We start from the raw sequence: 17,342 nt of genomic DNA on the forward strand, positions 1-17,342 counted from the left end.
TAACCCTTGTGGGAAGAATTGAGGTATCATCACTGACAGCTCAATGAACACATCAGCTTTTACCCAAAGGCAGCAAAGCAAAAGACAGCGTAGGACGTTGGATGCATTTAGAAAGGAACAGGGGAATAAGCCATGAATACTGAAATGGCATAATTGCATGAATCAACAGCACATCCACCCCTCAAACCCCACCCCCCATGTCACCCCCAGAGTGACAAAAAATAATTCATCCCATGTCCCACCCCTGTCCATCCATTGTTTACACACAGGATGGTGAGATATGGTAGGCCAAGCCATTATTGGTGTCATGGATCAAGAAAAGGTTACGAAGCCACTGCTGGGCAGAAGCTTCTGCGCAAGTCTGTGACTGTCGGTGGGACACTCCCACCATCCTCACATTCCTGCTGTTTGGATATAGGGCGAGCAGTCTTCCCTTCTAGAACATTAAAATTACATCTTTGCAAACAGCTAGGGGAAAGGAAGAGAGAGGCCCAGATGTAGGCGTGAATCTGACCCTACTCCTGTGGGCGTAGAAGAAACTGCTACTGACAACATCTGGCTCCGGAGAAGGTTTCTGAGGCAGGCTGTCCACTGACACACATATTTTAAACACCACTATCCAAGAAAAGCAGCGATTTTTGCTGCTTAGCCTGGCTCAGAAGAGCCCCGAGAAGACTAGCGCACTCTGTGCCTACAATATTGACTTTCCTCTTTAGCACAGTATTAGTGCCCATTTGTCATGTTTAAAATGAATAATTTAATCTCTCCTGGGAGAAGGGTAAGATCCGGCTTTAATAGTGACATTTCACACACCCGAGCCACTAACCTGATTAAAACCCCAGACAATGCTTCAGGAAAGGACCAGAGACTTAGTTTCCTTTCTCTCAGGGAAAGCTCAATCCTCTAGATTTAGTTATTTCCCAAACGGTACCACAAGGGCCTTGTTGCAAGTAACTCAGGGTCTGAGACATGCTTTATACTTATTTAATAAGCACCTCACTCTTCTGTACCTCTTTTCATTCGTAGATCTCAAAGCATTTTACAAAGGTCAGTATTGTCCTCTCCATTTCACAGACACAGAATCACAGAGAAGAAAGTGACTTGCCCACGGTCACCTAGCAGACCAGCGGCAGAGCGAGGAATTGAACCCAGTTCTGAGTCCTAGTCCAATAGTCTATCCACTAGGCCACACTGCCTCCCCAATTTTAGGGGCTCCAACATGCCAAAGACTCCACAAGATGATGTAGCCACAGCTGTCATCTTTTGACCACATTACTTTGTTGTTCCCTTATTTTTCAAATAGAAATCTAACCCCAACATCAAGCACTGAGGGCCAGACTGTCACCTGCTCAACACCCACAATTAGGGCCAGCTTTTTAGGAGCTCTGCTCCTATTGGGCATTTGAATAAAGGGCCAGGTTTCAGAACGGTCAACCCTGTGTATCCAAAAATATCATGATTTAGGTCCCATGAGATTTTTTTTTTAAATTTCATGATTTTTAAGCCAAATGATGCTGTTCCTATTTGCCTTTTAGGGAGCACTCTGGTCATGTTTTCAAGCATTTTTCTGCACCCAAGGCGTAGAAACTTACTAGTTTTAAAAACAAAAGCAGAGCGTCTCATGCAATCACAGGATTTCAGGAAATGGAGCCATCAGACAGAGTCCCGCAGATGTCACACGACTTGCAATAAAAGTCACAAGAGCTGGCAACAAAAGTCATTTTCCAGAGCTCGGCACCCAACATGCCTAGCTTGTAAGAAAATCTGGCCACTTATTTTGGTGCCTGAATAAAAACTGATTTCTTTCAAAGCTCTGACCCAGAGAGTGAGTGCTGCACCCTGCTGAAAAATCCCACCTTTAGTGTTTGGTGGGTGCGTAAAGACAAATCCCCAGGCATATCAATGGAAAACTTTGATTTAGGTCCCTTATGTCAGCTTGGAGAAGCTTAGAGACACTAGAATTTGCACACACTGAATGGTTTCAGAGTAACAGCTGTGTTAGTCTGTATCCGCAAAAAGAAAAGGAGTACTTGTGGCACCTTAGCGACTAACCAATTTATTTGAGCATCAGCTTTCGTGAGCTACAGCTCACTTATATACGTTACCATGCACACTGTAACGAGAGTGATCGGGTAAGGTGAGCTATTACCAGCAGGAGAGTGGGGGGGGGGGCCTTTTGTAGGGATAATCAAGGTGGGCCATTTCCAGCAGTTGACAAGAACGTCTGAGGAAAGGGTGGGGGAATAAACATGTGGAAATAGTTCTTGATTATCCCTACAAAAGGTTCCCCCCTCCCCCAGCTCTCCTACTGGTAATAGCTCACCTTACTCGATCACTCTTGTTGCAGTGTGTATGATAACACCCATTGTTTCATGTTCTCTCTGTATATAAATCTCCCCACTGTATTTTCCACTGAATGCAACCGATGAAGTGGGCTGTAGCTTACGCAAGCTTATGCTCAAATAAATTGGTTAGTCTCTAAGGTGCCGCAAGTCCTCCTTTTCTTTTTGCACACACTGAAGGTCTCCCCCCAGTGATTTAAGCCAACAGGGCCAGAGCAGCAACCCTGGGCGGGGGGAGGTCGAGAGCCACCCTCTAACCACAGCACTGGCACTAATGCAAAGCATCCCGCATGCTGCTTTCTTAGCGTACCTCAACCCGGATTCACAGAGTCCTCTGCCTGTCCGCTCAGGCTCCCCCTGTTCCTTCGAGACTGTCCCACCATAGGAAACCACATACCTGTTAGCCGGTACATAAAACGCAGGGCCAGCTGCACATGGTGTCCATGCTTGGCTGAGGACCTCAGAGGCTGTGATCCCTGGTGGCAGGAGGCAGACTGGCTCTGAAGCCCTTCTGAGGGGAAATAGCAGGGGGGTGAACTCTCCTCCGGGAGCCGCGGGTTTGCCAGGCCTTCCACAGAACTCCACCCCAGCAGGGCAGGGCTGCAGGGGACTCCGTCACCTGAGAAGGGCCTGGAGCCTTTGACTATGGGACCTTCTCACAACACCTTATCAGCCAGGCTCCTCCCCACAGCCCCTTAAACACATGTGGAAGTGCAAGAAGCCACCAATCGCTGCTAGAGGGAAGGAGCTTGCTTCTGTTTCCCCCCTTCCCCACCCTCAATTGCATAAGGGTCAAAGCAGCACACCCAGTGGCCCACAGCCTTTCCTCAGGTGGCTACCACCAAACACCGGGGGGAGAATGTTCACTTCAGGGGGACGCGTCCCAGCGGCTGAGCTCTGCGGCGTTGGGCTGGCCAAGACTTGATACGAGCCCAGAGCAGAGGTCTCCAAACTCTGGGGCGCACCCCCCCTGCAGGGGTGTAGAGGAAGGTTCTGGGGCAGGGAGAGGCAGGGGGCAGGGCAAGAGCGCCACCCAGGCCCGCTCCACCCCCCAGACGTGGCCCTGGCTATGACTCCACTCTTGGCCCCAGCCTCGGCCCCCAATCCCTCCACCAGCCTCAGCTCCCGGCCACAGTTCTCCTCCTAGCCCCACCCCTACCCCCAACTGCAGCCCCAGCCTCAGCCCCCTTACCTCTGTCCACACCCTGCTCCTGGCTCTGGCTCCCGGGGTGTGGGAGGGCATGGACGGGGCAAGGCGGGGCATGACTGTGAAAAGTTGGGGGACCACTGGCCAAGAGGCTCCCTGTGGATTAGTGGTTCTGTGCTGTTGTGTCACAAATTGCCAATAAGAACGCAAATCGGGGCCCGATGCCGGATGGAAAACTGCCCACTAATTAGCATGAGGCCATCAAAGAGCCATCAGTTGGCACAGATTCCTAGCCAGATTTGGCCACTACTGAGCTGGACAGACCAGCTTTGGTTCAGTGGCCGAGAAAAGAAGGATTTCACCTACTGCCCTGCACAGTCACCCGTTTTCTCCCCAGAGCGATTAACTTTTCTAGAACAAAGAAAACCCCTCCTCTTTTTGAAGCTGCATGGGGGAGTTTGCTTTAAAAACAACCCTCAAAATAATATTTCTGTGCAACTGGCATGTGGCCAGTGTGCCTTTATTAACACTGTCTCAGAACTGCCCCAGGGTAGGTTTGGAAAGTAAGACACCAAATGCAGTGGTGCATCAGCACATACGTAGCATTCATTCAGAGGAGGCTCCCAGCTCCTGCAGGGCAATGACACCTTAGTAGCAAACTAGGTGGAAGACACACGTGTGTCTCGGTGGATGTATTCTGCTGTCAGAGGTCAAAATAAAGTGTGGGGGGGGGTTTGCACAGCTTAATTCACTGGGGAATCTCTCTCTCCTTGACTCTTCCTGTGGTTAGGAATAATGTCAGTACTGCTTGCTCTTACGGGAGGGAGCCAATGAGGGCTGATACTCTAGTGACAGTGGAAAGTACTTGGTTATGGCTGGGTGGGATTCTCATGGGTTTGTTGATTTTTAGGCCAAAAGGGACCATCATGATTATCAAGTCTGCATGAAGTCAATGAGATTTAGGCACATAGGCCCAGGTACTCAAATTTAGAATCCTAACATGCATTGATTTCAACAGGAGTTAGGAGTCTAAATATATTTGTGGACTTGGGTCCTAACTCCTTTAGGAGCCTTCATTGGGGATTTTTAAAAGCAGGGTAGACAAACACCTGACAAGGATGGTCTAGGTAATACTTTGTCCTGCCTTGAGTGCAGGGGACTGGACTAGATGACCTCTAGAGGTTACTTCCAGTTCTATGATTCTATGAAAATCCCACATTATATAACCAAGCAGGGACAACCAAAACAAAGAGGAAGAATGAGAAGCGTAAGGCGATTTTCACTCCCCAGACTACTTTCCCTAGCAGAAGCATTTCAGGCTCTTGAGAGAAGAATACCGTGATTCAGGATGCGTGAAGGGGCAAAGCAAACTGCTCTGCTTCCTCGTGTGAGAGCTCATAATAGAGTCTGTGCTGCACTTTCAAACCCCAGTGGCCTCTATTACGTTGTGCTCCCCAGTCCAAAGAACGACATTTAACGTTCCTGTACTAACAGCTGAACTCCTCTCTGATGTGATGAGCACGCCTGCGGTAGAAATGGCCTGCTTTGCTCACGCTCTGAATTTTTTCTCTTATGTCATTGGATTAGTTGGAGACTTGGCGGCCTGCTTAGTGAATTTGAACATCAGCAGCTCTTCTCCACATAGTGTTAAGCTAGCTGCTGGTGGAAAGATTCTCCCCCCCCCCTTTTTTTTTTCCTAAGTGGAACGGTCATAGTGACTCTCGTGTTAAGAGCAATAGTGTCCGAGTCCAGAGGGGAGTGAGAAAAATAACTGGCTTTATAAAGAGAGTAATTCAGCTGAGTTCAATGGAAACTGCAATGGCAGACATTCAGTGAAGACTTGGGCCTAAGAAACTCCACTAGCCAAAGGGTGGTGCAAGCTTTATAATAAATTGTGTGTGAATGCACGCACAGACACACACACACCCCTACCTACCTCACTGTGGTCAGCAGAGATCCCCCTGTACCAAGACCATGGCCCCTTGCTAAAAGAGTTTATTCAGCAGGATGAACCAGATCGTAGAGGGACTGGGGCATAATTACCTGCACCCAGCCAGTGTGTTACAGTTACACCATCCAACAAACTCTTATTGGGTGAGTCCATGAAACAGGTACCTAGCTCTCAAAAGTTGCAAATTAACCCTTTCATGGTAGGGACTGTGCTAGATCAAAATAGGGTCACTGGGCCAGTGCTCACTGATTAACAGCAAGTGTGAAATTCCCCTTCACTACTTTGCTATGACTGCAAGGCTGTGCAGGGGACTTCAGCTGCTTTGGGGAGCCTGGCAGAGTGTTCACTAACAATCCCAGGGAACTGCCTACATGACACTACGATCTGAGGAATTTGTGCATAACTGACGGCACTAGATATGTAGCACATTACGTTGGACACTGTCCAGGTTCCTTAATCTATGGGCTGTCCTGTTAAATTTACTGCGGTGACTAGCTACCACAATTGAAATAAACAGGCCTTTATTTTATATTGATTTTATCCTCTCATTTTTCCAAGCAGGGCACCATCCTGGGTATTCCAATGGCAGAACCACCATCAGTTTTGTGAATGTCAAATAGACCCACGTAACAATAACAAATGTGTATCTGGTAAGGCAAACAAGCAACATCACACATTAACCAGCAGCAAAAAATCCCCACAAACAACTGACAGGAATTTTACCCTGGCTGGGAGAGGCCATCTAAGGCTAGATGCTTGCTGCAATTCACACACAGGCAGCTTCCTGCCACACAAGCTGGTGTGTGGTTTACAAAGCAGGACTGGCTTGTGGAGGGTAAAAGTATTAATCATTTGGTGTCTGCAGAAAGTTGCTTCCTGAAAAGCAGACGCTAGGGCACTGGGCTGAAGCGCTTTGAACCTCTCAGGGGAGCAGCCCGAGACTGGCATGTTATCCTGTCTGTTTGGTTGATCAGCTGGCTAGTGCCAATGAAGCGTTAAGGCGAGAGCTGTGCAGTGGGTGTCGCTCTGGAGGCTGGCAATGGGATTTGGAGCATTCAGCAAGGAGCAGTGTAACAGGATGCTCCTGTGGGGGTTGTTGGCAGCAGGGATCAAACCGAGGACCTCTGGATCTGAAAGCACGAGCCTCCACTCACTGAATTCCACAAAGGCTGGACAGACTCAAACGTCTAGCTGACTCAGCCACTACAGGGAGACAGAGAGGCACCCTGAGCAAGCACAGGTTACACAAGGTTGCCTGTTCTAGTCCAAACCCGGTCACTGGTGACAGAGTTGTTAATAGGTGAGGGCCCATATGACACAAGCTGGTGGTCACCCTCCTGTTCCCACTAGACAGATGGCTCCATCGGCAAAGCCAGCCTCTGCACAGAGCTTAAGGACTGAAAGGGCCCTGGAGTCTGACCTCCCCTCTTACGCTGAGGAGGGATCACTCCATGTCAAGGCTGGGGCTCCTGGGCAAAATGTGGATGTTGCCCCTAAATATGCGCACAAATATTCATGAACCAAAAGGGCTGGGTTGCAGGGTAAGGGGCTTAAAAATGCCAATACCAGTCGTGCTAGCCAGGCACGTGTATTCTGCTGCAATTAGCCACATGCTGGAGAGGCCTCACTCCTGCCTCTGGAAAGAGCGGATGCGTCCAGCTGAATATTTAAGATGGACAAGCTCTCACCCCTCCTTGACGGCGGTTTTTTGGAACAGAAGATCTGATCTCTACTAACTGTATTATCTGTTGAACTGAACAGGAACAACAGACTGTTCTGATTAACATCAAATAGCCCTGTGCAGAGCAGTTAAGGTGATGCCAACATCGGTCAGAGGCCCAATAAGGAGTTTGCTGCCCAACTCCCTCTGACTTTCAATGGGAATTAGGTGTCCAGCTGCCCTTTGTGTCTCTTACCATCTCCCTCTACAAGCATTAGGCTCCCGTGGTGTCTTTATCTTGATCAAGAGCAGAGCCACCCATCAGAGAGAGAGCGAGCGAGAACTACATAAAGGGACATGGCATCAAGGAAATAGGAACACATGGAGCTGCCTGATTCCTAATAATAAAAGCTAAGCTATGAATAAATAGAGGAAAACAAGGGCCTGGAGTCCTGTGTTAAAAAATGCTTTGAAGATGTCAGGGTGTCCCCCATCACCTTCACTGCTGGAAGGAACCCCGCTGCCAAACTGAACACTAGCCCAACTGCTTGTTCAAGGCTCGGAGGGGAAGCCTGTGGCAGTTCGAACTTGATTATGGCTGTGCGGTCCCTCAGCAAAGCCTAAGTTCTGTAACCAAACTGAAAACAATTAGATGAGAGCTGGAGCAGGTGCCTGCCATCACTGAATTGCAGCCGCATATTTGCGCATTGCCACCACTTGCAGTCAAAGAGAAAGGCCATCCAAAGGGGCGTTTTCTGACTTTGACACATCCTTCCGCAAAGGAGATGCGCACTGGTTTTAAACAATCATATTCTCCTGCCTCCAGCTAGCTTGACTCAGTTCCTGAGCCACAGTCAGTCAACGTCCAGCATGCTCTGTGCCTCTGAGTAGCAGTGAAGGTGCATTAAGGTATTCGTCAGCAGTGTTTTGCAAGGGGTGCTTTTTACAACGTAACAAAGCCATTGTCATCCTGAAATGTCACTGTGCTGCATGCTACTGTCATGGACAGCAGGGGTAGAACTCTGATCCTCCTGCCCCCAAAAGACAGGACCCTCTTAGTCTAAAGGAGAATCTCAGTTAGCAGTTAGAAAGTGTATGAAACACAGTTGAGTTGTTCTGAATTCTGTCCAATAGAGGGCAGTGATATACCTGCCACTTTGCCAGTTTCATTCCAATATTTAGAGGCAGGATCCACATCAGGCATCCTTTGGATTTTCGACTGCCTGCCTCAGGCAGATGTAGTTATTTATATAGCACTGTGGATGTACATGACTCTGTCTAAGCAAAGAAGAGAAGCACTTACAGCCTTTATTATGCCTGTTTGTACTGGCTTGCTGCCTTCTAAGCAGAAATCCTAGCAGCTCAGATCAACCCTCCATACGGTGCCTTTTATCGTTCACCATTGAGTTTGCCTGCCCATTACACTTGATTGGACACCTGACACCAGCATACCATGTTTTATTTATCTCCCGAGATGCTGGCTCCGAAGACCAAATCAGCTTTTCCTTTGCCCTCTGCTGTTCACCTGAGCTCCTTCCCATTTCAAGCTCAGCATGCAGTTTGTGGGTAGCTAAAAATCCACGTAAGGAAAAAAGATTCCTTTCCCACCTACCATCCGAGTAACGCTCCCCCTGTAAGGCTAGAGCAATGCAGAGTGCATCAGCCTCTTGCTCTTGGCTATATCTTGGTTAGACAAAAAGGGTAGCAGGAAGTGAAAAGCAAAGGTGTGCAATACTCAAAGCCTTTTCAAAGGAGGCTGGCTATGACTCACTCTTTGCCTTGGAGTTCACCACACCATAGCAGCATTTTCAAGAGGACAGCTGTGTGTTGGTTTTTATGTTCAGCAAGCATTCTTTCATGGAGCTACATTATTTTTAGGCTAGTCAGTCTGTGTAAAAAGGGAGCTATCCCAGTCGGATGACTTCATTGTCATCTGATCGCGTACAACAAAACGAAGGTATTCGTGTCACATTCCTGGAGCCAGCTCAGAAAAGCTGAGCACTGAATCTGGCTTTGAGTCAACCGACTTCAGCACTTTTCTTCTCTGGCGCTGAAACTCATTTGAATGCTTCTTTGGCTCCAGAGTCATGAAAGGATCATTTCCTCTTCTCAGAGGAATGCGGTCACCCTATCACAGGAAAAATGATACCGGCGAGGAGTTGGCTGGCCTGTTCTCCTCCTGGACTCTCTTTTTGGTAGAGGATACTTTAAAAAACCTACAAGGGAAAAGGCTGGTCTTGTGATTAAGGCACTAGATTGGGATTCTGGAGATCTGGGTGCTATTTCCAGCTCCATTTACTAGGGTTCACTGTGTGAACCTACAGCACAGAACAGTGAGACAGTTGTTTGAGAGTCTCAGTTCCTCTGCTTCTATGTTGTATCCCTTGGCCTATACAGTGTTGCCAACGCTCACGATATCCGATGGGTTTCTTAAAGCCTTCGTTCCTGGATTCATGTCATTAGGTGAGAATCTCAGCTTTCCCTTAAAACAAAATAAAAAAACTGCAAGTTTTTAGCCTTCAAAAATGCAGAGAAAAGGCTGAAACTATGATCCAGATGCACCCTAAAGCTCCAAACCCAGAAAACCAAGTGAACCCACCATTTATCATTCCAGTGATTTGGGTGGGGGCTGACTCATGATTCTGAATACTTCGGGCTGCCAATCCAGCGTTTATTTAGGATGTAAGCTCTTCAGAGGAGCAGCAAACTATTATCCTCTGTACATTCAACACCTACCCTAAAAGCAGCAGTTCCTTGTTCTCCTCCCAGTTCAGGTTTGGATTCGTTATACCAACAACAGCAGCAGCTGCTGCCGCGGTACCTTAGCTGTGTGCCCGAAGGGAGAGTTCCACAAAAGGAAAGGCTTCCCCTGCATGTAAGGGTCCAAGACCCTTCTTTTTCCATTCTTTCTAATGTAGAGTCTGATGCGGATAATGCAACGATTTTATTCCTTTGAGAAAGCTAGCTGACATACATGCTCTTGCTGGACGGGCACAGCAGAAATGTCCAGACAGCTACGTAACATGTCACGGAGGCATACATAAAGACCGCATCCAGGGCATTCAAACTCAAAACCATCAGCACCAAAAACTCAAGTCCTTACTGGTTGAGCTAAAGGAATAATTTAGTTAGCTGGGTGTGTATCGCAAGCTTTATCCTAACAGGAACAAGGCACTAGATGGAGATAGTCGCGCACATTAAATCAGCGCATTACAGATACATGCCAAAGAGCATACTGACACTGTTTAAAGTGTTACTAGGTTACTGAGAGGGCCCTACCAAATTCATGGCCATGAAAAACACATCACAGATCGTGAAATCTGGTCTCCCCTCATGAAATCTAGTCTTTTGTGTGCTTTTACCCTGTACTATATTGATTTCTCAGGCGAGACCCGTGTTTCTCAAACTGGGGGTCCTGACCCAAAAAGGAGTTTCGGGGTGGGGGGGGGTGGGGACGGAGTCAACAGCCACCACTCTTTGGCCACCATCAGCAGCACAGAAGTAAGGGAGGCAATACCATACCATGCCGTCCTTCCTTCTGCGCTGCTCCTGGAGGCGGCTCTGCCTGCAGAGCGGGGCTCCTGGCCTGCAGCCGCCGCCCTCCAGCTGCCCAGCTCTGAAGGCAGGGCCGCCGCCAGCAGCAAGGCAGAAGAAAGGGTAGCAGTACCGCAACCCCCCCTACACCGCCCCACAACTCCTTTTTGGGTCAGGACCCCTATAATTACAACACTGTGAAATTTCAGATTTAAATAGTTGAAATCATGAAATTTACGATTTTTAAAATCCTATGAGTGTGAAATTGATCAAAATGGACCCTGAATTTGGTAGGGCCCTAGTTATTGATGATGTAACGTACCCGCAGTATAGTGTTGAACACAAAATGTTATAGCGAGCTTATCTCTTTGATTCATAGATTTTAAGACCAAATGGGACCGCTATAGCATCTAGTCTGACTTCCTGTATATCTCAGGCCATTACATTTCACCCAGTTACCCCTGTACTGAGCCAATAACTTGGTTTGACTAAAGCATAATTTGTGTTTGGCTAAAGCAAATCAATTCTTTGGATGAGTAATTCCCAACATCAGGTTGAAGAGAACAGCTGCCAATTTAATTTCCAGACTGAGATTGTTTGAAGATGACCTGCAAATTATTAAAACAAACTGGGAATGTGCCCTTCTTTGCTTCTCTATGGTCTATTGAGAAGGCCTAACAGGTTGGTGAGGAGGAGGGGAGGGAAAGGGTGTTGAAAAGGTTTTTTCTTGGTTCTGCCCAGTGGGTTTATTTGTTTGTAATCTCTGAAATAGCAGGAATGCCCAGCTGTGGTCTTTGCTGGAGGAAACGCTGGCGGTCCCAGAGGCTGTGCACTGCTAGCTCATAAAGCTTAAGGGAAGGGGGAGGGGTTCTCACTCCTGAACAAAGGCTTCCTTTCTCCAGTATGTTAGTCACTGGCATTAAAAAGAATCAGTCTAAAAATCTCTTCCCTTTGTACACTCATTCAGCTGTCACGCTCTCTCAGCTGTGGTAACAGTACCATTTTATTTGTTCTCCAGACAGTCTTCCAACCTAGACAGGACCGGACTTTCTACGATGTGTTGGGGGACGACACACTTTCAGGTCTCTTTAACTATGATAAAGGGAACGGAAGGGTAAACTCCTAGTGTTTATTTTCTTTGTAGGTGACCTATTTTAGATATCTAAAAAGGGAGGGTGCATTTAGGAGGAAGGAGGTGTAAACCATGTATTTTTCACTATTTGTCAAGGGGCCCAACTGTGCATACAAGACAAAGGCAGTCCTTGCCCAGGAGAGCTTACACCACTGGGGACACTCCAGGGCATAGTAGGATTCTGCGTTTCTACATTCGAGGGCTGCTGTTATATCTGTCCCACTTACAGTGTTGCTTGTATTTTACAGGGTTAGTGACCAAGTGGAGAAAAGTTCTAACTTAAAGCCTCCAGGCAAGACAATTCCCTTGGTAGATCACATTGGATCCCTTCCCATAATGGAAGCCTGAGAAGCAGGAACCTCCATGACCTCCAGAAACCACCACTCCTTACCACGAGTTCTAATGGCACCTCGAATGTTTACTGAAGGAGAACTCGGGGGCATTGCCCAAATCACCCCGTCTCTGTACCTGAGCAGGGGCAGCGTGGCCTCAAACCGACAACTGCTTCTGGCCCAGGGCATCACCTGCATAATCAATGCCACCATTGAGATCCCCAACTTAAACTGGCCCCAATTTGAATATGTCAACGTACCTGTGGCTGACATGCCCGATGCCCCCATCTCCCTATACTTTGACAGCGTGGCTGATAAGATACAAAGCGTCATGCGGAAGAACGGGGCCACCTTAGTCCACTGCGCAGCTGGTGTGAGCAGATCGGCCACCCTGTGCATCGCTTATCTGATGAAGTACCAAGAAGTCTCTCTGGTTGAGGCTTACAACTGGGTCAAGTCAAGACGCCCCATCATACGCCCCAACGTGGGTTTCTGGAGGCAGCTGATAGACTACGAGCGGAAGCTGTTTGGGAAGACGACGGTTAAAATGGTACAGACACCGTATGGTATACTCCCAGACGTTTATGAGAGAGAGGGGAGACCCCTCATGCCTTACTGGGGGATTTAATGTGATTGCATCAACAGGAAGAAGTAGAGCACAAGAGACTTGCTATTCTGCATCTACCGGACTGGAGACATTCCCTTCTCTTTTGATTGGCCAACTTTTAGTCCTTTACTATACAGCAGAACCTTGCTAATTGTCACATCCCTAACCAGCAAGGCCAACAATTCCTAAAAAAACGTATATACACACACATGGAATCCTTGATTGAACATTACAGTGAGCTCTCTTTACTAAATTTAATTCTTCCACAAAGCATCCCCTGCAGTCAGTTTATTAGTATACTACAAGTGAAGAACTAAAAGGCATGTGGCAGAATTAATGAACAAAGTATGCTTTGTGATGAGGTAGCCTGAATATTTCTTTACTAGCTTATTTTCTTCCGTGCAAAACCTTGTAGCCAATGAGCAGCATTAGCACAAAATGAATGAGGTCCGCCTCTAAACTCCAATTCCATGTGTTTGTTTTATTAAGAGACAGGGAGGGAGGAGCGTGGAAATGCACTGCTAATGCTGTCATTTTCTTTAAATACCATAGTGGTTCTCAATATATAGTGTTAGAGAGCGTTAGCCAGCTTTTTAAATCTTTATAAGTAGTTAAGCCAGTCAAAGCCGGTCATAAATAAAATAATTTAAACTACTAAGACAAATGAATGCTGCCATGTCCCTCCCCCGCCCCCTAGTCCACATCAGGGTAGCAGTTCCTGCGAGCATTTATACACCTGAATAATGTTATGTCATTAGTAAGTGTTTGCATGACTGGGGGGCAAACAACAGAGCTCATTTCAAAGTGACAGGTTTCAGAGTAACAGCCGTGTTAGTCTGTATTCGCAAAAAGAAAAGGAGTACTTGTGGCACCTTAGAGACTAACCAATTTATTTGAGCATGAGCTTTCGTGAGCTACAGCTCACTTCATAAAGTGAAGATCAGTACAGAAGTGATGGGTTAACCTTTCCCACACTGGCCAGCCAAATGAAGCTTTGTCTACACAGCTACCCTCCCAAAGGGGTTGAGCTGTATTTTTTAGTATTCAGTCAACCGGTAAATAGAAAGTAGATAAATCTGCTTGATAACTTAGCTGTAAGTATAGTCATGATCTGCCTCAGATCTTTTCTGATTCACAGTGTTATGGCCTCAAGGATTACGCTGCATTCCTGAATTTTTCTAAGCAAAATACGTTAATCTGTTAAACCTCCTGTACAAAGGTGTCTTTATTGAGAACTCTGTTTTGTTTTGCTTCTGATGAGAAAGAGAGATTCTAACTTGAAAAGTGGTAGAAGATACTAGATGATATGACAGCTGAGTTATGAGTATTATCCACATCCTTGCATATCACTAACAAACACAGCTGGAACATCGAAAGAACAAAGCAAGTATCTTACTCAACAAGACTGTTTGTGGCCTTCCCTGTATCGCTAAAGGAGGAACATGCAGATTTCTGGATACATAGAGATAGATATCTGATTTAAATGAGAGACTATACTTGTAACAAATCTTAATAAAGATTAAAACTAGAACTCAGGAGTTCCTGTTCATAATCGGGCTCTTACCGTCTCTGAATTTCCAGCAACAACACTGGTTAAGCTTCAATAGTAACGTTAATACAAATCACAAATACAAATGCATTTTTATTAAAACTTGTAATCAGTTACCAGTACCTTGACTAAATTGTGTACACTAAATCTAGACCTTCAAGACACACTAACATAGACCTCTCACTACAGAAAAGTCAAGCACTGAATTTGGCTCACTACTGCATTTTTATCGTCTGGAGTTGTATTTGAATTTCCGAAATGCTGATATTCTGGTTTAAGAAAAGTATTGGAAGTGATCGATGTGTTTGTCATAATGATTTGTTGCACCAGACAGTAGAGTCTACAACCTAGTGGGCAGGATTCTGGTCTTCCAGGGTAAATCAGAACAACTGAAAACAATGAAGTTGTCCCTTGTGAAAAAACAGCGTTTAAATGGGATCAGAATCAAGTCTCTATAGCCTGAGCTGCACATGCATCAGTGGGAAAACACAATCTAAACGGATTCATGACAGAGGGGTTGGCCTGAATCCAAGAGATACACTTTGATTAACTCAGTACTGGAAATAAGTTTTCAAATGAACTGTGAAGATCTGAATTTCACCACAGTGGGCAGGTACCACTTGCTGAAAATCATCTACTGGGAAAAGAAAATGCTACATTAGCTTCTAGGGTCAGATTCAGTGTCCAATGAAGTCAATGGAATGACTCCCATTGAAGCCAGTGGCCAGTGAATTGGGCCCCAAGCCCACTTACTGCGTTTGATGGGATAATGGTGCAAGGAGATATAAAAGGGAGAACTCGGCTTACCTCTTGAGGCATAGAAATGAGAAGCATCCACGGAAACCACGTCAGCTGTAGGCTCAACAAATACATGGATCTAAGGTTTTGGGTGTAATGAGACCACTGTTAAAATGAAGTTGTTATAAAATACCTTAATGCTTTCAAGAGCACAGACATTTCAAGTGTCCCAAATGGTTATTTTTCCTTATACGTGTAGACCCAATTCCACTGAAACCCCTTTTTTACATTTATCTCTATTAACTGTGGTAGGTTTAGACAAAACAGCAAGTGAAAACGTGGGGTGTTAACAAAAATGCAACGTTGCCTTAGTATACACACATTTATGAAGCCTGGCATTTCGCTAGCCGTCTATCAGTGCAAGGATCTCCATGTACTTCAAAAACATGAACAAATTTAGGCTCAGTTCCTCAGTGCAGGAGGGAAGTTTCTTTCCCCTTTTTTAGAATAATAGAAATGGAGGGCTGGAAGGGACCACAAGAGGTCATCTAGTTCTGCCCCCTGTGCTCATGTAGGACTAAGTACACCTAGACCGGGGGTGGGCAAACTTTTTGGCCTGAGGGCCACGTTGGGTTTCTGAAATTGTATGGAGGGCTGGTTAGGGGAGGCTGCGCCTTCCCAAACAGCTAGGCGTGGCCTGGCCCCCATCCCCTATCCGACCCCCACTTCTTCTCGCCCTGACAGCCCCCCGGGACTCCTGCCCCATCCAACCTGCCCTGTTCCTGGTCCCCTGCCCCATCCACCCCTCCCTGTCCTCGGTCCCCTGCCCCATCCACCCCTCCCTGTCCCCTGACCGGCACCGGACCCCCCACCCCTGACTACCCCATCCAACCCCCCCCTTCCCGACTGCCCCCCTGGGACCCCTGCTCCATCCAACCACCCCTTCTCCCTGACTGCCCCCCGCCGCCCCATCCAACCCCGCCTCCTTCCTGACTGCCCCCCTGGGACCCCTGCTCCATCCAACCACCCCTTCTCCCTGACTGCCCCCCGCCGCCCCATCCAACCCCACCTCCTTCCTGACTGCCCCCCTGGGACCCCTGCTCCATCCAACCACCCCTTCTCCCTGACTGCCCCCCGCCGCCCCAACCGACCCCCCCTCCTTCCTGACTGCCCCCATTTAACCCCCGTTCCCTGCTCTCTGACCACCCCGACCCCATCCATGCCCTCGCCTCCTGACCACCACCCCAAACTCCCCTACCCTCTACCCTACCCCCCATGCTCCCTGCACCCTTACCGCGCTGCCTGGAGCACTGGTGGCTGGCACTACAGCCGTACCGCCCAGAGCACCAGGACAGGCAGCCGCGCCGCCCGGCTGGAGCCAGCCATGCCACTGCGCAGCACAGAGCACCGGGTCGGGCCGTGGCTCTGCAGCTGCCCTGCCTGGCAAGAGCTCGCAGGGGGGAAGGGGACCAGCAAGGGAGGGGCCGGGGGCTAGCCTCCCGGGCCAAGAGCTCAGGGGCCGGGCAGGAGGGGCCCACTGGCCGGAGGTGTCCCATGGGCCATAGTTTGCCCACCACTGACTTAGACCATTCCTGACAGGTATTTGACTAACCAGTTCTTAAAAACCTCCAATGACCAGGATTTGACAACATCCTTTGGAAATCTATTCCAGAGCTTACATACCCTTACAGTTAGAAAGGTTTTCCTAATGTCTAACCTAAATCCCCACTTGCTGTGGGTAAAGCCAATTTCTTCTTGTCCTACCTTCAGTGGACATGGAGAACAATTGATCACTGTCCTCTTTAAAACAGCCCTTCGCATATTTGAAGACTCATCAGGTCTTCCCACCCCAACTTTTTCTTTTATCAAGACAAACACAGACAGTTTTGTTTACCCTTTCCCGATAGGGCAGGTTTGATCAACTTTTTACAATTTTTTGTTGCTCTCCTCTGGACTCACTCCAGTTTGTTCACATCTTTCTTAAATTGTGGTGCCTTGCAGATGAGTTAACTAAAGCACAGGGCACGAAATTCTTGCCCCACTGAAGTCAGTGGGAGTTTTGCTATTAACTTCAATGAAGTCAGGATTTCACTCAGAGAGATGCTAAGTGATTTGGCCAAGGACACACAAAATGACTGTGGCAGACCGAGGACTAGAACCCAAATCCTCCAACTCCCTGTCCTGTGCTTCTTCCAGACGATTAACACAAAAACCCTCCCTAGGGACTAAGAATCCACAAAACAGCCATCTATAAACTACCAGCAAAGTTAAAGGTAGAGCTGTAGATTTATTAACTCCAGTATTGCCACCAGTTGATGAATCTGAAATATCTTGAAACATCTCTGTGGTG

At 47.5% G+C, this 17,342-nt stretch overlaps 2 protein-coding genes across 3 annotated transcripts in view; one reads left to right on the top strand and one right to left on the bottom strand.

The window, feature by feature from the left end:
• The window catches only part of SYNRG (synergin gamma), a 131,326-nt gene that overhangs the window by 44,505 nt on the left and 69,479 nt on the right, over positions 1-17,342 (bottom strand). The gene's annotated exons all lie outside the window — the stretch shown is intronic.
• DUSP14 (dual specificity phosphatase 14) lies at positions 12,130-12,904 on the top strand. Its single transcript, XM_077836914.1, has one exon. It carries the CDS (start codon positions 12,130-12,132, stop codon positions 12,724-12,726), a length of 597 nt encoding a protein of 198 aa, XP_077693040.1. The 3' UTR covers positions 12,727-12,904.

The sequence above is a fragment of the Eretmochelys imbricata genome, chromosome 17 (genome assembly GCF_965152235.1).
Source record: "Eretmochelys imbricata isolate rEreImb1 chromosome 17, rEreImb1.hap1, whole genome shotgun sequence".
Lineage (NCBI taxonomy): Eukaryota > Metazoa > Chordata > Testudines > Cheloniidae > Eretmochelys > Eretmochelys imbricata.

Coding starts and splice junctions, on each gene's coding strand:
- DUSP14 (XM_077836914.1), top strand. CDS start 12,130: ATGACCTCCAGAAACCACCACTCCTTACCACGAGTTCTAATGGCACCT.